Source organism: Carcharodon carcharias, chromosome 3, assembly GCF_017639515.1.
Source record: "Carcharodon carcharias isolate sCarCar2 chromosome 3, sCarCar2.pri, whole genome shotgun sequence".
Classification (NCBI taxonomy): Eukaryota; Metazoa; Chordata; class Chondrichthyes; order Lamniformes; family Lamnidae; genus Carcharodon; species Carcharodon carcharias.
In genome coordinates, this window is record NC_054469.1 from 59,771,528 (window position 1) to 59,795,309 (window position 23,782).

General features: G+C 44.7%; 1 protein-coding gene across 5 annotated transcripts in view; it reads right to left on the reverse strand.

Moving 5' to 3' along the window:
* The window catches only part of armc3 (armadillo repeat containing 3), a 303,392-nt gene that overhangs the window by 52,444 nt on the left and 227,166 nt on the right, over positions 1-23,782 (reverse strand). For all 5 annotated transcript variants that reach the window (XM_041184977.1, XM_041184973.1, XM_041184975.1 and 2 more), the window contains 3 exons: positions 14,038-14,287; positions 9,431-9,567; positions 7,197-7,365 (listed from right to left, as the gene is read on the reverse strand). In XM_041184977.1, the coding sequence (XP_041040911.1) occupies positions 7,197-7,365; positions 9,431-9,567; positions 14,038-14,287 (556 nt within the window). The remainder of the gene's footprint in view (positions 1-7,196; positions 7,366-9,430; positions 9,568-14,037; positions 14,288-23,782) is intronic.

Genomic DNA, 23,782 nt, shown 5'->3' on the forward strand with positions numbered 1-23,782 from the left:
AGAGAGGAAGAGCAATAGTGGTGGGAGACTCAATTGTGATGGGTACAGACAGCTGCAGAAGAGATTCACCAGGATGTTGCCTGGGATAAAACATTTAAGTTATGAAGAGAGGTTGGATAGACTTGAGTTATTTTCGTTGGAGCCAGGTACTTCTTAAAGGATGTGAGGCAACCCGCCTCCACCACCCTCCCAGGCAGCGCATTCCAGACTGTCACCACCCTCTGGGTAAAAAAGTATTTCCTCACATCCCCCCCTAAACCTCCTGCAGCCGTAGATGTGACTCGAGGATGGTGTGTTGCCTCCCTGGGGCCTGGATCAAGGATGTCACTGAATGACTGCAGGGCATTCTGAAGGGCAGGGGCAAACATTCAGAGATTGTGGTTCACATTGGTACCAACGACATAGGTAGAAAGAGGGATGAAATCCTGCAACAAGAATTTAGGGAGCTAGGTAGCAGATTGAAAAGCAGGACCTCAAAGGTTGTAATCTCTTGATTACTCACAGTGTCATGTGTTAGTGAGTATAGGAATAGGTGGATGGAGCAGATGAATGTGTGGCTGAAGAGTTGATGCAGTAGGGAGGGCTTTAGATTCCTGGATCACTGGGTCTGTTTTTGGGGAAGGTGAGAGCTGTACAAGTCCAATGGGTTGCACCTGAACCGGAACAGGACCAACATCCTTGTGGGGGGTTGCGGGGGGGGGTGCGGTTTGCTCTTTTTGTTGGTGGGGGTTTAAACTAATTTGGCAGGAGGATGGGATACAGGGTGGAGGTATGGAGGGGGTGATGCACAGACAAGTATAGCAGAAAAACCAAGTCAGTACGGAAGGCAGAGCATATATGGTCACGTTAAGGCATAAGGGAGCATAGCAAAGCTGGATGGCATTTATTTTAATGCACGGAGTGTCAAGAAGATATAATAATTTTTATAATGTTATTGGGATTTATTGTAGAGTAATATTGGGGGCTGTGTCTATGTCTGTGTGTGTATAGGATTTAATTGAATTAAAGGCCGCTGGTCTGAAGGCTTTGATGTATCTGAAGATAAGTTAGATTTCAAATGTTGAGTAAGTTGGAGGAAGTTTAGGGTACAATCTTACCTATGTCAGGCAGGCTGGGAGGGAGTGGGGGTGGAAGTGGAGCCGATTGCCACCCCCAGTCGGCTGCGCACCACACTTTTACATGGGCGGACCAATTAAGGCCTGCCCAGCATAATGCGTGGCCAGTAGCGCTCAGCACTACCTGTGGGGGGGGGGGGGTGGGGGGGGGGGGGGGGGGTGGGGGGGGTCAGGGCCTGCGCTCTTTCATGCATCGCCCATTTTAAAAAATAATTTTTAAATTATAAATTTTTAAATAATAACATAAAAAAAAAATTAAACATGTCCCCTCATGTCACAGTGTCACATGAGTGGGGGTATGTTAGTGAAGTGAAAAAAAAATATTTATTTATTTTATACAAACTTTAGGAAACCTCATCCTACCCGTGGATGAGGTTTCCTGAAAAATGCGATGGCCGCTTGGGCTCTTCGCCTGCTCGCCAACCTTAAGGTTGGACAGGCAGCGTTGTTAACAACTTTAATGGCTTCTTTAATGGCCTTAATAGGCCAAACGAAATATCGAAATGAGGCGCGATGAAATCAGGATGCACGTCCAACATTTTACACATCGCAGTGTCAGGCCTGCCCCCACTGCTGACGGCAATATTCTGCCATAAGGTGTAAAGGGAACATTTGCATTTTTAAATAAACTAGACTAGCTTGAATTTAAAAGAGGGGCTGAAATGTTACACTAAACCAGAAGTTAAGAAACAGTGTGTTTATTTTTCCCAAAGGTTACTGGTAAAATTGGCACTATGATAAATTTAATTATTAGAGAGGTAAAGTCCAAAGACAGTGAAACAATGGGAATTTGCATTCAAAGGGGAAAATATGTATAAAGGAGTGAAGGTTCTGTGTAAGGTTAAGAATTCTAAGAACTTACTCAAGTGTGAAAAGACTCAAGCTGCTGTCTATAAGGAACTGAAGCTGAGAAAAACTCACTTTGATTTTGGCTGTTCAGGATATTGTTTGTTACTTTGCCTGGGTCTTCTAAAATCTATGTGTCTCACTGTTGCCGTAACAGAGGTGTAACTGGAGTTTAGATTAATTCGGGCATTTAGAAGTTATCATAGTAGTAATTTGTAGACCTATATATGTGTTTAAAATCATTTCTTCCATTAATAAAGTTTAATTTAGTTTTCTAAGAAACCTATAAGACTTGGTGGTCTTCTTTTTACTGAATTCAGAGTTCACATTCTCAAAATAAGTACAAATTGCAAATAGTTGTGGCAGCTGCTTCAAGTTTCCCTCTGGGATTTTGGCAGCTTGGCATTTACTATCTGCCTGCCATAACAAGGAGTCTTGCGAGTAAGGCAGATGCGTTGAGGGTGTTGATTAACACATGGGGATATATCACCGCTATTACGGATGGTAGAAGGAGGGGCAGGAATGGCAGCTCAATCCGGGATATAGAATCTTCAGGCGAGACAATGAAGGAGGGGTGGGGTTTGTAAAGGAGGAGATGGGGTAGTAATATTGATCAAGGAGTCAATTACTGCAATAAGGAGGGATGATATCTTAGAAGGTTCCTCAAATGAGGCCATATGGGTAGAACTTAATAACAAAAAAGGGGCAATCACATTGCTAGGAGTGTACTATAGATCCCCAAACAGTCAGGGAGGGATAGGAGGGCAGATATGAAGTCAACTCTCAGAGAAAAGTGTAAAAATAATAGGGTAATAATTGTAGGGGGCTTGAACTTCCTCAATATTAACTGGGATACACAAAGTGTGAAAGGCTTAGAGGGGGGTGGAATTCTTTAAATTATCCCAGGAGAGCTTTTTAAGCCAGCACGTAGAAAGTCCTACAAGAGAGGGGGCGGTGCAGGATCTAATTTTAGGGAATGAAGCCAGGCAAATGGTAGAAATGTCAGTGGGGGAGCACTTTGGTGATAGTAAGATTTAAGGTAGTTATGGAAAAGGACAAAGATGGACTGGAAATAAAGGTTCTGAATTGGGGGAAGGCCAATTTTAATGTGATAAGACAGGATCTGGCCAAAGTGGACTGGGAGCAGCTACTTGTAGGAAAATCTACATCAGGGCAGTGGGAGTCATTTAAAAAGGAAATAGTGAGAGTGCAGGCCAACATGTTCCTGTAAAGTGAGGGTGGCACCAACAAGTCCAGAGAACTCTGGATGTCAAAGAATGTACAGGATTGGATAAGGAAAGAAAGGGAAGCTTATGGTAGGCTCAAAACAGCAGAAGCCCTAGAGGAGTATACAAAGTGCAGGGGGTTACTTAAAAATGAGATTAGGAGAGCGAAGATGGGGCATGAAAAAACACTGGCGGGTAAAACAAAGGAAAATCCAAAGGCGTTTTTTAAGTAGATTAGGGCAAGAGGATAGCCAGAGAAAGAGTAGGGCCCATCAGGGACCAAAGTGGCAATCTGTGTGAGGAATCGGAAGACATAGTTTTAACTGAGTACCTTGCATTTGTATTCACTATAGAGAAGGACAATGTAGGTATAGAAATCAGAGAAGGGGACTGTGATACATTTGAACAAATTAGTATTGGCAGGGAGGATGTATTAGTGGTTTTAGTGGATAAATCCCCAGGCCCAGATGAAATGTATCCCAGGCTGCTGTGGGATGCAAGGGAGGAGATTGCAGAGGCCCTGACATTAATTTTCAAATCCTCTCTGGCCACAGGAGAGGTGCCAGGAGACTGGAGGACAGATAATGTGGTACCATTATTCAAGAAAGGTGATAGGGATTAACCAAGGAACTACAGGCCAGTGAGTCTAACATCAGTGGTAGGGAAACTTTTGGAAAAAATTCTGAGGGCCAGAATTAATCTCCACTTGGAGAGGCAAGGATTAATCAAGGATAGTCAGCATGGGCTTTGTCCGGGGAGATCATGTCTAACAAATTTCACTGAACTTTTCAAGGAGGTGACTAGGTGTGTAGATAAGGGTAGTGCAGTTGATGTAGTCCACATGGACTTCAGTAAGGCTTTTGACAAGGCCTCCCATAGGAGACTGCTCAAGAAGGTAAGAGTCCACGGGATCCAGGGCAATTTGGTGAATTGGATCCAAAATTGGCTTAGTGGCAGGAGATAGAAGGTGATGGTCAAAGGTTGGTTTTCTGACTGGAAGCCTGTGTCCAGTAGCATACCGTGGGGGTTCGATGCAGGGTCCCTTGCTGTTTGTGGTGTACATTAATGATTTAGAAATGAATGTAGGCAGTATGGTCAGTAAGTTCGCAGGATACATGAAAAGTAGTGGTGTAATAAATAGCGAGGAGGAAAGCCTTAGACTACAGCATGATATAGATGGGCTGGTCAGATGGGCAGAACAGTGGCAAATGGAATTTAATCCTGAAAAGTATGAGGTGATGCATTTTGGGAGGATTAACAAGGTAAGGGAGTACACAATGAATGGTGGGGCCCTAGAAAGTACAGAAGATCAAGGGACCTTGGTTTGCATGTCCATAGATCATAGAAGGCAGCAGGACAGGTAGATAAGGTGGTTAAGAAGGCATATGGGATACTTGCCCTTATTAGTCGAGGCATTGAATACAGGAGCAGGGAGGTTATGATAGAGCAGTATAAAATGTTAGTTAGGCCACATCTGGGCTACTGTCTGCAGTCTGGTCGCCATACTGTAGGAAGAATGTGATTGCACTGGAGAGGATGTAGAGGAGATTCACCAGGATGTTGCCTGGGCTGAGAGGTTTCAGCTATGAAGAGAGACTATATAGGCTGGGATTGTTTTCCTTAGAGCAGAGAAGGCTGAGGGGGACCTGATTGAGGTATACAGGTAGGGTTGATAGGAAGAAACCTTTCCCCTTAGTGAAGAGGTCAATAACCAGGGGGCATAGGTTTAAGGTAAAGGACTGTAGGTTTAGAGGGGACTTGAGGAACAATTTTTTTCACCCAGAGAGTAGGGGTATCTGGAACTCACTGCCTGAAAGGGTGGTGGAGGCAGAACCCTCACATAATTTAATAAGTATTTAGATGAATACTTGAAACACCATAGCATACAAGGCTAGGGACCAAGTGCTGTAAAATGGGATTAGAGTAGATTTGGGCTTGATGACCGGCACGGACACGATGAGCCGAAGAGCCTCTTTCCGTGCTGTAAAAGTCTATGGCTCTAGAACTCTATGACTCTAATATCCAGGCTTGGGCTGACAAGTGGCAAATAACACTTGCACCACACAAGTGCCAGGCAATGACCATCTCCACAATGAAGAATCTAACCATTGCCCCTTGACATTCAATGGCATTACCATCACTGAAATCCCCCACTATCAACATCCTGGGGGTTACCATTGACCAGAAACTGAACTGGACTAGCCATATAAATACTGTGGCTACAAGAGCAGGTGAGAGGCTAGGAATTCTGTGATGAGTAATTCACCTCCTGACTCCCCAAAGCCTGTCCACCCATCTACAAGGCACAAATCAGGAGTGTGATGGAATACTCTCCACTTGCTTGGACGAGTGCAGTTCCAACAACATTCAAGTGGCTTGACACCGTCCAGGAAAAAGCAGTTCACTTAATTGGCACGCCTTCCACAAACATTCAGTCCCTCTGCTACTGACACACAGTGGCAGCAGTGTGTACCATCTACAAGATGCCCTGCAGGAACTCACCAAGGCTCCTTAGAACACACCTTCCAAACCCATGACTGCTACCATTTAGAAGGACAAGGGCAGACAGATGGGAACATCAGCACCTGGAAGTTCTCCTCCAAGCCACTCACCATCCTGACTTGGAACCATATCGCTGTTCCATCACTGTCACTGGGTCAAAATCCTGGAACTGCCTCCCTAACAGCGCTGTGGGTGTACCTACACCACACGGACTAAAGCAGTTCAAGTAGGCAGCTCACCACCACTTCTCAAGGGCAATTAGGGACAGGAAATAAATGTTGGCTTAGCCAGCGATGCCCACATCCCATAAATGAATTTTTAAAAATCAGACTACACTGGTTCAAGGAGGAAGCTCAGCACCATTTTCTCACGTGAAAATGGTGATGAGCAATAAATACATAAATACTACCCTCGATGTGGCCATGCTGGGGAAGGAAACTGTTGTCCACCTCCTTCTGGGACCATGAGTTCTATGTGCTATTATCAGGGATGCACACCAAAATAAGCATAAATCGCGGCCGGAGGACCATCAATTTGGTGAAGGACGCTCTTTGGCCTGTTCGAAACCTGTTGGTCTTCCACTGCAAAGAGTTGTCCACAATCAAGTGTTGCAAACTGATACATTCCAAGGTCGAGAACTAGGTTCTGAGGGATACACTAAAGCTTGGGGTATCCGCCACAGAGCCGCAATGGGGAAAGGCCACTGTCTCAGGCCTTTCAGCTATAATACACCTAGGGGTTGGAAACTATGCAGAACCCCTTGGGTTGTACACCTGACATGGAGTATATACTGTAAATATCAAGAGTATTGTAATTGTATTAAGACACCTCAGAGTGGAATATGTTGTATGAAGAAAAGTTTAATTCTATTGCACTTTCTGTATTAGTCAATTTGAAATGTTTTGGAATGTACTTCTACAAAATTTATGAACAAAGTATATTTTTGGGAAAAAAAAGTAACTACAGTCTTGCTAGCAATGCCCACATCCCATGAATGAATAAATAAAAAAAGTCAGTTTTCTATATCTTTGCATTAAATACAATCATTGACAATACGGCTCACTCTGCAAACCATGCAGGATTACTGAATGTATATGATTTTAAGGCCACTTAAATAGAGGGCAGGTAATCAATGATCATGTTAATAAAGATAGAAGATCTATATTAACATGATCCAGTTGGCAGAATCAACTTTATAACAATTAATATTTAAATGGCTTCAACAACAGTTTTATAGCAGAAAATCATGATGAAAATGTTTCTCCAATTTGATACCAGAGAACTCAGATACCGACATGCAGCTGCAGTTGCTGATGCTAATTTAAATTTTGCTATTTTTACTGGGCTTACCTATCAGCTAACCTAATGTCAAAGCAGAGAACAGGACCCAGGGTACCTATTTTTCATTGAATTAGTTGTTTATCAGCTGGAATGGACTAGTTGGGCCGAACGGTCTGTTTCTGTGCTGAATATCTTACGTAAAATGTGATGTTTAATTAAAATTTACCCGACCAGGATCATAGAAACCATCTGTGATGATGTCGTTGGATGACAAGTAGCCAGTCAGAGCATATTTGAGAGCAGCATTATGGTCAAGCAGTCTTTTCACAGCTGCATCACTAAAACTGTTCCTGTGACTTGAGGACAGGCTTATTTCTTGAAGGATTTCCAAAGCTCTATAAAACAAAATTAAATACCCACTCAGAAAGCAAACTGGAGGACCAGTAACATATTGGTTTGTGAGTTGTCCTTTCACCTATTGTACCTGGACTTTTAGGTAAAAATTAACAGAAAACAATTTGAGGAGCCTCTTGAACGGATACTAAAATTTGAAAATTTGGGAAGTCTAAGCATTAATGGATGATGTGAGTTCTTTCTTCAAAGTCAGCAATATCAATATCAGCTCATGTGACTCACTCAAAGGCTAAACAAAAATTTAGCAATAAAAGTCATGTTACTGCATTAAGAATTTTTTTTGAGTGGAATTTAGGCACATTTTGTGGGCAATTAGTGTTATTCATTGTATCTAACCATGAGATTACCGGATGTTCTCATTTCCCCCTCATTGGAGTCCTTCATCTCAATAACACAAACATTAAAAAAATGTGTAAAGTAAACTGCACATATTAAGTTAAAGTATTTCACTAATAAGCCTATTTGGTTCTCAAAAGCCTATTGAATAATTGTCTGTTGCCTTAAAACATTTATTTCAACTACTCTCTGTCAATGTTGCTCATCTGAGTGGAAAGCAGAACACACTATAGCTATTAAGGAGGAATCCAAGCTACATGCACCTCAACAACAGACCAGAATCCCAAAGGACAACTGTATGGAAGCCCAGGAAAACCATAGTGAATGATAAATGATGACATCTGCTGCTTTCCATTTGGATAAAACATCACTTGTTGATCGTAAAATAGGTGATCCATCTATTTTCCATCCAGCCTGGCAGCCTTTTCTGAGAGTTGTACAATTTAGACGTGATGTTGGACTTGCATCTCTAGTGAGCTGATAATGTGGTCTTTTCCATGTTTAGTGGTTTAGTGGTAGGTTTTTCTGTCCTTTTGATTGATTGATCTTCCCAATCCACTAAAGCATTTTCACTTTTTAACTAGCAGTACATCCTCTCTAGCTATAGCAGTACCATTTGAACATGGCACTAAATATCTGAACATGAATTCACATGAAATATGTACCTTTCAACTAGGATGCCAATTCAAAGTAACATTTACCTTCTCCAAACTATACTAATTGACTCAAACTTTGTACTCCAAAATACCAAAAAAAAACTGTCTAAATGCAGACTAAGTGGTATCAGATATGCCACAAATGCTTTGTTGAGTATTTCCAGATGATCAAGGGCCTAACTAATATTGGACCTAACTCAACATGATTTGAACAGCAAACCAGCTAGGTAACGGCATATGCCTCCTTTGCCTAAGGGAGGATGGAAATCATGCTTCAGAACTCCAGTGTGGTCTTGGCAGCAAGTTACATTACAGAATAGGCAAAGGTCTATTTTTTTTAGTGAGATGGCTTATGGATACCAAAAGAAAAGGAAAGAAAATAAATGACAAATTGGTCCAATTATTTTTAAAATTTGTGCCATCAGTTTTTAATCAGCACACTTACATTTTATGCATTATAAATTTACAATTGATATAAGTTAAACTTATGACAGACTGATAGAGTGCAGTTCAGTCAACACTATAATGAATAGAATTTGGTAATTACAACATAGTCCAAAATGCGTTATCATCAACTGCTCCTCTTTGGGAATTATCACAAATTCTTACTATCTGTATATGTTTCCATTGAAATAAATGAAACTGAAACTGTTATTTAGAGAACTATTACTAGAGAATAACAGAAAACACGCTTTACAAAATACAGGAATGTTTATTCCATCTGTATAGTGTTTATTTTTAATGACTAACAGATGCAGCAAAATGTAATTACTGCGAACACTGGGCAGTAGCCATGAAAGGCCATTTAAATGCTGCTTCCTGGGGAGATGAACTTGCACAAATGTCTATGAGATTATAAAGGAGCCAGAGCGATAAAAGCTACCTAAAGGGCATTTATAATCTAAAACATCTTCTAAGTAATGTTATGCACTATAGTTGACTTGCTATGACAAATCACTTCTTCAAAGATTCATGGAATTGGAAAGGATGTATTAATTTTTGTTTCCTGACACTTAGCATTCAATTATAGCTGCTTATTGTTCTCCATCCTTACCCTAGTTTACAAAGTTCAGCTGTTGTTGGCTCATCTTTTCCACAGACAAGTACAGCCCAGCAGGCATTGCGTCTCACTTCATCATTATTAGAATGGAGCAATTCAACAAGTGGCTCCAATCCACCAGCATTTCTCAGCTGTGAAAATAGGCTCAGTTAGAAATAAGTCTTATTTATATCCAACCAATAGAAAGTTTTTACACAGAAAAATTTAGTAAAAATGCCACATATTAAGAAAATAACTTATCTATTGACTTTCAGTGGGAATATAAGGTTCAATTCACCTGATATTCAAAAGATATATGGGCTAGGATTTTCCAGTCGGCGAGTGGGGGGTGAGGGGGTCCACTCGCTGATGTGTAAAATGACGCGGGATGATGTTGGGAGGAACTCCCGACATCACCCCGCCCCATTTAAATTTTCAGGTAGGCGGGGGTCAGCAGAATCAGCTGTGCACCCACTGTACTGTCAATGGCCAATTGAGGCCACTGACAGAGTCATTAAACTAATTAATGGACCTGCCCATCCAACCTTAAGGTTGGTGGGCAGGCCAGGAGCCCTGGCGGGCATTAGAAAAAGCATGAAACCTCATCCACGGATGGGATGAGGTTTCATGTAGGTTTTAAAAAATGTAATTAAAGTGTATGTAAAAGTGATGGACATGTCCCAACTCATGTAACCATGTCACATGAGTGATCATATCAGGGAAATTTTTTTTCTATTTTTCAGATTTTTTTATTGTAGAGCTGATCTCCCTGAGGCAGCACCTAGCCTCAGGGAGATGAGTGCTCTCTTTTGTGCGCATGTGGGGAAGAGCGCACTCTCGGCTCAGGGAATCCCCTCCCCCCCGCCCTCTCCCGCACAGGGAGCGCATAGCGCTTCCTGGTGGACATCACTCTTGGTGGTCCTTATGGCCTGCCCACGTAAAATGACAGCATGCCCCCAATTGGAGGCGCTGATTGGAGGCACGCCTCCGCACGCCTGCTCTTAAACATCCCCCCCAACGGGCGAAAATTCTGCTCATGATTTCTGCCTATTTCAGTCCTGAATCCAAAACAATTTCTAGCTCTTGTGACAAATAGTTTTATAAATTTGTCTGATCTCCAACTCCAAGAGCTACTTTCAAAGTTAGTTTTTGCCACAAAGGGCTTAGCCTATTAGGGCTAATTTTGTGATTCTGGCTAGTTGAAGAGCACACTTACTGCCTAAAACTTTCTAGGGTCAATATATTTGCATAATTTACATGTGCTCTTAGTCTGAGTTTCCATTGCAGCACTCAGATGTCACATGGCTTCTACCTGTGCTGCAATGGAAACTTAGATATCGGTCATCAGGTGCTGCATCACTGTTGGATCAAAAATTGCTGTCACGGAGTTGGCTACGTCTTCCTGCTGGACTCCAGGCTCTGCGCAAAGCCCTGTGCCAAGTTGGAGCCATACTCCTCCGTGCTCCTTGACATTGAGAAGTGGCGCTCTGGTAGGTCTGCCAATGCACCAAGCATTTCTATGAACTTGCCCACCAGACTTTTCATGTAGGCCGGCCCATCACAGCCTTCAGCTGAGTCCTCTCGAGCAGAGCCCATCTATGAGCTTGGCCTCTGGAAGGCTAATACTTGTTCTATCCTTTCTCCCTGGCCTTGCTGCAGCCCACTGAAGCCTGGCGACTCACCATGCATGCTGGTCCTGCCGCTGTGCTAACCTCAAAATTATGTTCAGTACCAATATTTCAGCTGGTGGCTATGAGTGTCAGATCAAATGATGCTGCTTCTTCTTTAGGTATGTGGGCTTGTTCTCACCTTTCAGAGTCAGGCAGCACTGGCTGGCCAGGTGGCAGGTCTTGGGTATCTGAAAGCATACATGTGGAAGGGGAGATTGGGATGAGGGAAATGGCGAGTGTATGTAAAGCAAGAGGTTCATGTCCACACTATCTGTAGATTGTACTTCATACCAGCATGCTGGATGAGGATAAAGTGGGATTTGAGAAGGTGTATAAGCCAGGAACATACCATCATGCTGGATACCTTTAGCAACACTGGTTTCAAAGGCCTCGGTCAGTGCTATCTCCTCCCAGGGGCTGAGGAGATGCAGGAATGCCTATTCCCTACCGATTCACTAAATTGGTTCCTGGGATGAGAGGGTTGTACTATGATGAAAGGCAGACTAAATTGGGCCAATGTTCTCTAGAGTACAGAAGAAAGAGAGGTGACCTCATTGAAATATACTAGATTCTGAAGAGACTTGACAGTGTAGACGCTAAGTGGTTGTTCTCCTGGCTGGGGAGTATAGAACATAGGGGCACAGTCTCAGGATAAGGGAAGGAAAATTTCTTCCCTCAGAGGTTTGTGAATCTTTGGGATAAAAACAGAAAATGTTGGTAATATTCAGGTCATGCAGCACCTGTGAAGAGAAAGAAGTTTTCTCACCTGCTCAGTATTTCCAGCATTTTCTGTTTTTATTTCCGATTTCCAGCATCTGCAGTATTTTGCTCTTGTATTAGCGTGAATCTTAGGAATTCGCTACCGCTTAGGGTTATGGATGCTCCATTTTGAATATATTTAAAGCCGAGATAGACAGATTTTTGGTCTCTCAGGGAATCAAGGATATGGGGAAAAGGCAGAGAAGTGGAATTGAGGCAGAAGGTCAGCCATGAATGTATTGAATGGTGCAGCAGGTTCGATGGGATAAATGGCCTACTCTTGTTCCTATTTCTCATGTTCTTAATGTTCTCTCCTGCTTCCTTGTATTATGTGCCACCTTGTCCTGCAAGAGAGGGAAGAATGGCAGTCAGTGTGTGCAATGTGTTTGGGTGATGTACCTGTTAAAAGTGAATAGCTGGGGGTATGTGGAAACTATGATATGTGCCTTGCAGCAGTGATTGACACTAGGCATGACTTCAAATTCTGTGGATTGTTGATGGGTGAGCGATGGGGTTATGGTGCACTGAGCAGCATAATGAGGTTGGCGGTGTAGTGGACAGGAAATGGCATTTGAAGATGCATTCAATGACCTTGACAACTCATATAATTCACTGAGCCTTTTCTAGCACTGTGGCTCTCTGTTTCAGTTTCAATCCTAGGTATGTCTATCTTCCCTTCTTCAGCCCGATGAATACCTATACTGCAGTCAGCTCCAGGAATACCTTTTCTCCTGGTTCGGGTCCCTGAAATGGGTTGCCTCACCCAACCCAGCACACCAGCCACCAACTACCACCTCGCCCCATTCTACGCCAACCCAAAAATGCCTGCACTCCTGCATGGTTTCAGCCTTAGAATGGCCTAAATTTGAATCAGGCTCCAGTAAGCTTATTCCCAGCCTTGGTCCCACAAATATCTACTTTTCTGGCCATGGTCCCACAAATGCATGCATTTATGGCTTCAATCCCAGTTCTCTGGGCTCCAGGAACATCTCTGCTCCTGGCCTCAACCTAAGGAAATAACTCCATTCCTACCAACACATCTATTGTCTTAGCTGCAAGTGTAGGAGTTTTCCAACCCTGGCTCCAACACTAAGAAGGTCTTTGTCTATTTCTGTCTTCAGGGTGCTCAGTTGCAGGTAAACCCCAGCCATAATTCTAGGAATGCCTATGCTCTGGGCACAAACTCCAGGAATATCTACTTGTGGCCTTTTCCCAGGAACATTATACATCCATAGCTGGCTCTCCGTTTAGATTTTTCTGCTTATGAGAAGAAATATTTACATTTTCTATTCCTTGACTGAGAACCATATAATGTTGAGGATCATAAGCACAGACTATATGTCTTTGCAGTGTTTTATAGCCTGATACATTTGGGGAAAAATTTTCCCTCTGTTGGGGGAAAAGTGTGGGAGCAGGCGCAAGCACACTGAGATTTTATGTGGGCGGACCAATTAAGGCCCGCTCAGCGTGACATCCACTCAGAAGCGCTATGCACTCCCTGTGCAGGCAGGGGGGGCATTCCCTCAGCTGGGAATGCACTCTTTTGCACATTTGCGCGAAAGAGCGCACAGGTCTCCCTGAGGCTAAGTGCTGCCTTCAGGAGATCAGCTTGGAATTAAAATTTGTAATACAAATGATAAAAATATTTCCCTGACATGTCCTATCATGTGACACTGTCACATGAGTTGGGACTTGGCCATAACTTTTATTGATACCTTTAATAAAAATTTAAATACCCTTATGAAACCTCATCCCACTCGTGGATGAGGTTTCAAGCTTTTCCTGAAGCCCGTCAGGGCTCCAGGCCTGCCTGCCAACCTTAAGGTTGGATGGGCAGGTCCATTAATGACTTTAATTAGTTTTTCAATGGCCTCAATAGGCCGTTGACAGGTCGGCGGACGCGCAGCTGACTTGGCTGCGCCCCTGCCGACCTGAAAATGGAATTGAAGCGGGGTGATGTTGGGAGTTTCACCCGACCTCATCCCGCATCATTTTACTCATCGGTGAGTGGGCGCCGCCCCCACTCGCCGACCGGAAGATCGTGCCCTTGGAACTTCTTACAAGTTATATTTAAACACAATTTAATACAAATTTAAACAAACATATTTAATCCAAATACATTTAATACAAATTATATATAACATTCTGAAGATTATCACTATTTCATTTTCACAACTTTGAACTAATTCCTACCTCTGTTCTTCCATTTGCATCACAAGCTAATGAAGCCACAACTAGAGCAGCTTTGCTCTGCACCAGAGTGTTGCTCGACTTCAATGGTTCCACAATGGCAGTCATAGCCCCGCAATTCTGAATACTGGCACGTATAGGTTCCTGTAGGGCTAGATTAGTAATTGTAGCGGCAGCATTGACAACAATACCATCTCCTGGAGCAGTCAGCAATTTCACCAACAGCTCCACACCTTCAGCTTCAAACACAGCACTGTTTCAAATTGAATAAATATTAGAAACAAGTATTTCTTCTTAAACTTGGTCAGAATTAAAAAATAAGCTCGTGGTGCATCTATGCTTTCTTCCCAACCCCATGTCAACTGAGCCAAACTTCCTCTAAAGCTCACCCAGTTCTATCCTAAATTTGCATTTTTCTGTCCCATCTCTTCTACGTCCTCTCCAAACTTATTCTGTACACGAGACCCACCTCCTGCCCTTTCAATGTTGTTCCCATTAAACTGTTCACAAATCAATTTCCCTTCCTGGCTGCCATATTAGCTGATATTGTTAGTGGTTTAGTCTCCTCAAGTATTGCCCCTTCCTTCTATTCTGCTGTCATCTCACGCTTCCTCAAAAAAAAACCCTTGACCCCTCCCATCCTTGCAAACTATTGTCCATTTCCAACCTCCCTTCCCTCTCAAATGTCCACAGTAATAAAGGGTCTTATCAAAGACATACATTACATTCTACTGCCAGGATTTTCTGGCCCCATTGTGAGGGGAGCCATCACGGGAGATTCGGTGGTCCAGCCAAAAGTCTATTGACTTTCTGTGGGAGTGGACAATCCTGGAGGCGGATGGGACCAGAAAATCCCGTCCTATGTACTTCTAGCAAAAGTAAACCATCCCTCCTTGTCTTTCTCAAACTGTATGCAGCTTTTGACATGGTTAACTATACCATCCTCCTCCAATGCCCTTCCATCATTATCCATCTGGGTGTGCACACTCCAGGTTCCATTCTTATCTATCCAATTGTAGCCAGAGAATCATCTGCTCATCCCACTTCCACACAGTGGCCCTTGATGTCTCCCAAGGATCTAATCTTTCCTATTTCTCACCTACTTGCTGCCCCTTGGTTGATACCATTTGAAAACATAGCATCAGTTTCCACAAGTACGCTGATGTCAAACAGCTCACTACCACCCCTCTCAAACACTCCACTGTCTCTAAATAGCCAGATTTCTTTCCTGACATCCAGTTTTGGATGAGCAGAAATTTTCTCCAACTAAATATTGGGAAGATCAAAGTCATTGGGTGGAATTTAATGCCCTCCTCCGTGGCAAGTTTGGTGGTGCATTTAATCAGGCAGGAGGGTGGCAGATGGGGACTCCACCCCGATTAAGTCTGTAAGGCCCTTAAGTAGACAATTAATGCTCTCTTCAGGGCCTCATTCCACAGCTGGTAATACTAGCAAAGTGGTGGGCAGAAGGACTCACCATGCGGAGAGAACAACAAGTAAACCTGTACGAGGTAGTGCGGGCTCCTGGGCGGATGGGTTCCTTGATCAAAAGCAATCTGCACATGATCAAGAGACCTGGCATTAGGAAAGGGGGAGTCGCTGAGAGCCGCCCCCTGCCCTTGCTGCTGATCTCCTCCATCCTCCCCTATGACCCACACCCCACCCCCTGCCCCACCATCCCTCCCCTGGAGCCTGGGTCCGTGATGATCCTCGAGCTTGGGTGGGTGTCTTGTCAGCATCAGCCATCACCGCCCTGCTGCCGCCGCCGCTCAATACAGCTGTCAGCATCTCGGTCGGTGGGACTGGGGTCCTTGATCCCATGGAAGGACCATTGCTGACCTGTCAAGTGCCTGAGTGACACATGATGCGGCGGGCCTTTCCCATGTGGGGTCCTTGAGCAAGCAGGTGAGACCCCCATCACCTCCATTAAATACCACCCATTGCCTTTTGTTCTTGTCACAAACTTTGTTCCCAAGCTACAGATTCCCTCCCTCTCTTTGGCAACCGTAGGTAACTAAACCAGACTATTTGCACCTTTGATGTCATATTTGACCCTGAGATGATTTTTCTTGGTAATATTTACCACATTTTTACCACATACCCACACCACCAGTAAGACCGCCTATTTCCACATACATAACATCGCCTGATTCTAGCCCTGCCTTAGCTAATCTGCTGCTCAAATTCTTATCCATGCCTTTGGTACAATTGGAATTGACAATTCCAATGCACTCCAGGCCAGCCTATCCTTTGTAAGCTTCAGGGCATCCAAAACTCTGCAGCTCCTCTCCTGGCTCACACCAAGTCCCATTCTCCTCTCACCCCTGTGCTCAGTGACCTACTTTGCATCAGGTTAAATAATGCCTCAATTTAGAATTCTCATCCTTGTTTCCAAAACTGTCCATGCTGTTTTACCTGGTAAAGTGAATGATTAGAGGTCTCGGGGCCAACGATCTCAACCTATTCTCAAACTTGGTCAAAGGTACATTTTATTGGAAATCTTAAAGGAGCAGAGAAACATGGAGAGGTTTAGGGGAAGGAATCCCAGAGCTTTGGACTGCGGTGACTGGCATGCTAGCCAATGATCAGGCAAAGGGGGTGAGGCATAGGTAAAAGGTCAATGTTGGAAGTACAAAGTTCTTGTAGGGCTGGAGGAGGTTGCAGAGATAGGAAGTAGCAAGGAAGTGAAGGGATTTAAACGTGAGGATGACAGTTCTGAACTTCAGGTGCTGGTGGACTGGGAGCCATTGTCCAAAATGAACACAGGAATCATGGGTGAGTGGGACTTGGTGTGCATTAGAATACTGGCATCAGTGTTTTGGATGAGCTCGTTTACCGAAAATGGAAAATAAGGCAGCAGCCAGGAGAGAAGTGGAACGGTTGAGTCTGGAGACAAAAAAAATACATGGATGAGGGTTTAGCAGCACATGGGCTGAGGCAAGGGTGGTTAAAAGTGGTGTTATGCAGTTAGAAGTAGGTGTCTTTGAAAAAAAGAGGTTATGTCAAAATTTCATCTCAGAGTCAAACAGGATGCCAAGGTTGTGAACAAAACAATAACAGAATTACCTGGAAAAACTCAGCAGGTCTGGCAGCATCGGCGGAGAAGAAAAGAGTTGACGTTTCAAGTCCTCATGACCCTTCGACAGAACTTGAGTTCGAGTCCAAGCAAGGTTGTGAACAGTCTGATTCAACTGACAGTTGTCAGGGAGAAGGATCGAATCGGTGACGAGGGAGCAAAGTTGCTGTTGGGTCCAAAAACAATGGGTTTGGTCCTTCCAAAGTTCAACTGGGGAAAATTGCAGCTCAATCCAGAAGGCATATTTGAGAAGCAGGCTGGAGGTAGTACGGCAGTTGAGACAGGGGGTGGTGAAGTAGAGCCATGTCGTCAATGCAAATGTTAAAGCTGATGTTGTGTCTTTGTAAGACGCCGAGGGACTGCCGAGGGGCAACACGTAGGTGGTAAATAAGAGCAGATGAATGGTAGATCACAGAATCACAAAATTGTGAGAGCACAGGCCATTTGACCCATCATATCAGCACTGGCTCTATGAATGCGCAATTCATTTAGTGCCATTCTCCCGCCATCTCCCTGTAACCCTGCACATTCACCCTTTTCAGGTAACAGTCTAATTACCTTTTGATTGCTTCAATTGAACCTGCTCCACCACACTCTCAGGCACAGCATTCCAGACTTTCATCACTTAATACGTGAAAAAGATGTATTTCATATCACTTTTGCTCATTTTGCCAATTATTTTAAATCTGTGCCCTTTCGTTCTTAATCCTTTCATGAGTGGGAACAATTTCTCCCTATTTACTCTGACCAGACCCTTCATGATTTTGAATACCTCTATTCGGTCTCATCTCAGCCTTTTCTCTAAGAAAAATTAACAAGTTTATTATTTTCCTCATGAACTTTTAATTAATGCCTGCAGTCTTTCTTGTGCTTATATTTCAATACATTCACTTTATGTCCTTCTTTTCCCGATTGATTTCCCTGGGTTCAGGTAAAATATAAAGCAAATACTCACCAGCCAAACAACAACTAGCTTTCCTGTGATGTCAAACCTCTATTTTTGTTTCCGACATGGGCTCTGAATCAGGAGACTGGTGATGGCGGCTAGATACCTACACCCAGGAGTCTCATACTCGTCGCTACTTACACCCCGGAGTCTCACACTCTTCGCTACTTACACCCCGGAGACTAACACTCTTCGCTACTTACACCCCGGAATCTCACACTCTTCGCTACTTACACCCCGGAGTGTCACACTCTTCGCTACTTACACCACGGAGAATCACACTCTTCGCTATTTACACCCCGGAGTCTCAAACTCTTCGCTACTTACACCCCGGAGTCTCACACTCCTCGCTATTTTCACCCCAGAGTCTCACACTCTTCGTTACTTACACCCAGGAGTTTCACATTCTTCACTATTTACACTTCGGAATCTCACACTCTTCGCTATTTACACTCTGGAGAGTCACACTCTTTGCTACTTACACCCCGGAGTCTCACACGCTTCATTATTTACACGCTGGAGTCTCAAACCCTTCGTATTTACACCCCGGAGTCCCAGATCCTTCGCTATTTACACCCCGGAGTCTCACACTCATCGCTACATACACCCTGGAGTCTTACCGTATTCGCTACTTCCACCCCAGTGTCTCACAATCTCCGCTATTTACACCCTGGAGTCTCACACTCTCCGCAACATACACACCGGAGTCTCACACTCTTCGCTATTTACAATCCGGAGTCTCAGAATATTCGCTAATTATATCCCGGAGTCCAACACTCTTTGCTATTTACACCCCGGAGTCACACACTCTTCGATATTTACACCCCGGAGTCTCACACTCGTCACTAGTTACACCCCGGAGGCTCACACTCTTCACTACTTACACCCCGGAGTCTCACACTATTTGCTACGTATACCTGGAGTCTCACATTCTTAGCTTTTTACATCCCGGAGTCTAACACTCATTGATATTTACACTCCGGAGTCTCACACTCTCCGCTACTTACACCCCAGTGTCTCACATTCTTCGCTACTTATACCCCGGAGTGTCACACTCTTCGTTACTTACACCCGGAGACTCACACTCTTCACTACTTACACCCCGGAGTCTCACACTCTTCGCTACGTATACCTGGAGTCTCATATTCTTAGCTATTTACACCGCGTAGTCTCACACTCATCGATATTTACACTCCGGAGTCTCACACACTCTGCTACTTACACCCCAGTGTCTCACACTCTTCACTACTTATACCCCGGAGTCTCACACTCTTCGTTACTTACATGCCAGAGTCTCACACTCTTCGCTACTTACAACCAGGATCTCACACTCGTCACAACTTATACCTGGAGTCTCACACTCTTCACTACTTACACCTCGGAGTCTCACACTCTTCGCTACGTATACCTGGAGTCTCACATTCTTAGATATTTACACCCCGGAGCCTCACACTCATCGATATTTACACTACGGAGTCTCACACTCTCCGCTACTTACACCCCAGTGTCTCACAATCTTCGCTACTTATACCCCGGAGTCTCACACTCTTCGTTACCTACACCCCAGGGACTCACACTCTTCGCTACTTACAACCAGGAGTCTCACACTCTTCGCTACTTACAACCAGGAGTCTCACACTCTTCGCTACCTACACCCCGGAGTCTCACACTTTTCGCTATTTACACGCCGGGGACTCACAGTCTTCGCTACTTACACCCCGGTGTCTCTCACTCTTCGCTACTTACACCCCAAAGTCTCACACTCTTCGTTACTTATACCCAGTTGTTTCTCACTGTTCGCTATTTTCAAACCGGAGTCTCACACTCTTCGTTACTTACACCCAGCAGTTTCACATTCTTCACTATTTACACCCCAGAGTCTCACACTGTTCGTAATTTACACACCGGAGTGTCACACTCTTCGCTGCTCACACCCCAGAGTCTCACACTCTTCATTATTTACACCCTGGAGTCTCAAACCCTTCGTATTTACACCCCAGAGTCCCACATTCTTCGCTATTTACACCCCGAGTCTCACACTCTTTGCTACTTACACCCTGGAGTCTCACACTCTTCGCTATTTACACTCCGGAGTCTCAGAATATTCGTTACTTACATCCAGGAGTCCCACACTCTTCGCTAATTACACCCTGGAGTCTTACAGTCTTCGCTACTTCCACCCCAGGGTCTCACACTCTCTGCTATTTACACCCTGGAGTCTCACATTCTCCGCAACATACACACTGGAGTCTCACACTCTTCGCTATTTACAATACGGAGTCTCAGAATATTCGCTACTTGCATCCCGGAGTCCCACACTCTTCGCTATATAAACCCCGGAGTCTCACACTCTTCGCTATTTACGCCCCGGAGGCTCACACTCTTCACTACTTACACCCCGGAGGCTCACACTCTTCACTACTTACACCCCGGAGTCTCACACTCTTCGTCACGTATACCTGGAGTCTCACATTCTTAGCTCTTTACACCACGGACTCTCACACTCATCGATATTTACACTCCGGAGTCTCACACTGTCCGCTACTTACACCCCAGTGTCTCAAACACGTCGCTACTTATACCCCGGAGTCTCACACTCTTCGTAACTTACATGCCGGAGTCTCACACTCTTCGCAACTTACAACCAGGAGTCTCACACTCTTCACTACTTACACCCGGAGTGTCACACTCTTCACTACTTACACCCCGGAGGCTCACACTCTTCACAATTCACACCCCGGAGTCTCACACTCTTCACTACGTATACCCGGAGTCTCATATTCTTACCTATTTACACCCCGGAGTCTCACACTTTTCGCTATTTACATGCCGGGGTCTCAAAATCTTCGATACTTACACCACGGAGTCTCACACTCTTCGCTATTTTCACCCCAAAGTCTCACATTCTTCTTTACTTACACCCAGTTGTTTCTCACTGTTCGCTATTTTCAAACAGGAGTCTCACACTCTTCGTTACCTACACCCAGGAGTTTCACATTATTCACTATTTACACCCCATAGTCTCACACTCTTCATTATTTACACCCTGGAGTCTGAAACCCTTCGTATTTAGACCCCAGAGTCCCACATTCTACGCGATTTACACCCCGGAGTCTCACACTCTTCGCTACTTACAACCTGGAGTCTCACACTCTTCGCTATTTACACGCCGGAGTCTCAGAATATTCGCTACTTACATCCCGGAGTCCCACACTCTTCGCTAATTACAACCCGGAGTCTCACACTCTTAGCTATTTACACGCCGGAGTCTCACACTCATTGATATTTACACTCCGGAGTCTCACACTCTCCACTACTTTCACTCCAGTGTCTCACACTCTTCGTTACTTACATGCCGGAGTCTCACACTCTTCGCTACTTACACCCCGGAGTCTCACACTCTCCGCTACTTACACCACAGTGTTTCACACTCTTCACTACTTACACCCGGAGTCTCACACTCTTCACTACTTACACCCCGGAGGCTCACACTCTCCGCTACTTACACCACAGTGTTTCACACTCTTCGCTACTTATACCCCGGAGTCTCACACTCTTCGTTACCTACACCCAGGAGTTTCACATTATTCACTATTTACACCCCATAGTCTCACACTCTTCATTATTTACACCCTGGAGTCTGAAACCCTTCGTATTTAGACCCCAGAGTCCCACATTCTACGCGATTTACACCCCGGAGTCTCACACTCTTCGCTACTTACAACCTGGAGTCTCACACTCTTCGCTATTTACACTCCGGAGTCTCAGAATATTCGCTACTTACATCCCGGAGTCCCACACTCTTCGCTAATTACAACCCGGAGTCTCACACTCTTAGCTATTTACACGCCGGAGTCTCACACTCATTGATATTTACACTCCGGAGTCTCACACTCTCCACTACTTTCACTCCAGTGTCTCACACTCTTCGTTACTTACATGCCGGAGTCTCACACTCTTCGCTACTTACACCCCGGAGTCTCACACTCTCCGCTACTTACACCACAGTGTTTCACACTCTTCACTACTTACACCCGGAGTCTCACACTCTTCACTACTTACACCCCGGAGGCTCACACTCTCCGCTACTTACACCACAGTGTTTCACACTCTTCGCTACTTATACCCCGGAGTCTCACACTCTTCGTTAATTAGATGCCAGAGTATTACACTCTTCGCTACTTACAACCAGGACCTCACACTCGTCACTACTACCACCCGGTGTCTCACAATTTTCACTACTTACACCCCGGAGGCTCACACTCTTCACTACTTACACCCCGGAGTCTCACACTCTTCGCTACGTATACATGGAGTCTCACATTCTTAGCTCTTTACACCCCGGAGTCTCACACACATCGGTATTTACACTACGGAGTCTCACACCCTCCGCTACTTACACCCCAGTGTCTCACAATCTTCGCTACTAATACCCCGGAGTCTCACACTCTTCGTTACCTACACCCCAGGGACTCACACTCTTCGCTACTTACAACCAGGAGGCTCACACTCTTCGCTACTTACACCCAGGAGTCTCACACTCTTCGCTACCTACACCCCGGAGTCTCACAATTTTCGCTAGTTACACGCCGGGGTCTCACAATCTTCGCTACTTACACCCTGGAGTCTCACACTCTTCGCTATCTTCACCACAAAGTCTCACACTCTTCGTTACTTACACCCAGGAGTTTCACATTCTTCACTATTTACACCCCAGAGTCTCACACTCTTCGTAATTTACACGCTGGAGTGTCACACTCTTCGCTGCTCACACCCCAGAGTCTCACACTCTTCATTATTTACCCCCTGGAGTCTCAAAACATTCATATTTACACCCCGGAGTCCCACATTCTTCGCTATTTACACCCCGAGACTCACACTCATCGATATTTACACTCCGGAGTCTCACACTCATCGATATTTACACTCCGGAGTCTCACACTCTACGCTACATACAACCCAGTGTCTCACACTCTTCGCTACTTATATCCCGGAGTCTCACACTCTTCGTTACTTACATGCCAGAGTCTCACACTCTTCGCTACTTACAACCGGGATCTCACACTCGTCACTACTTACACCCGGAGACTCACACTCTTCACTACGTACACCCCGGAGGCTCACACTCTTCACTACTTACACCTTGGAGTCTCAAACTCTTCGCTACGTATACCTGGAGTCTCACATTCTTAGCTATTTACACCCCGGAATCTCAAACTCATCGATATTTACACTACGGAGTCTCACACTCTCCACTACTTACACCCCAGTGTCTCACAATCTTCGCTACTTATACCCCGGAGTCTCACACTCTTCGTTACCTACACCCTAGGGACTCTCACTCTTCGCTACTTACAACCAGGAGTCTCACACTCTTCGCTACTTACACCCCGGAGTCTCACACTCTTCGCTACTTACAACTAGGAGTCTCAGACTCTTCGCTCCGCATACCTGGAGCCTCATACTCTTCACTACTTACACCCCGGAGTCTCACACCCTTCACTACTTACGCCCCGGAGTCGCACACTCTTCGTTACGTATACCTGGAGTCTCACACTCTTAGCTAGTTACACCCCGGAGTCTCACACTCATCGATATTTACACTCCGGAGTCTCACACTCTCCGCTACTTACACCACAGTGTCTCACACTCTTCGCAACTTATACCCCGGAGTCTCACACTCTTTGCTATTTACAACCCGGAGTCACACACTCTTCGCTACTTAC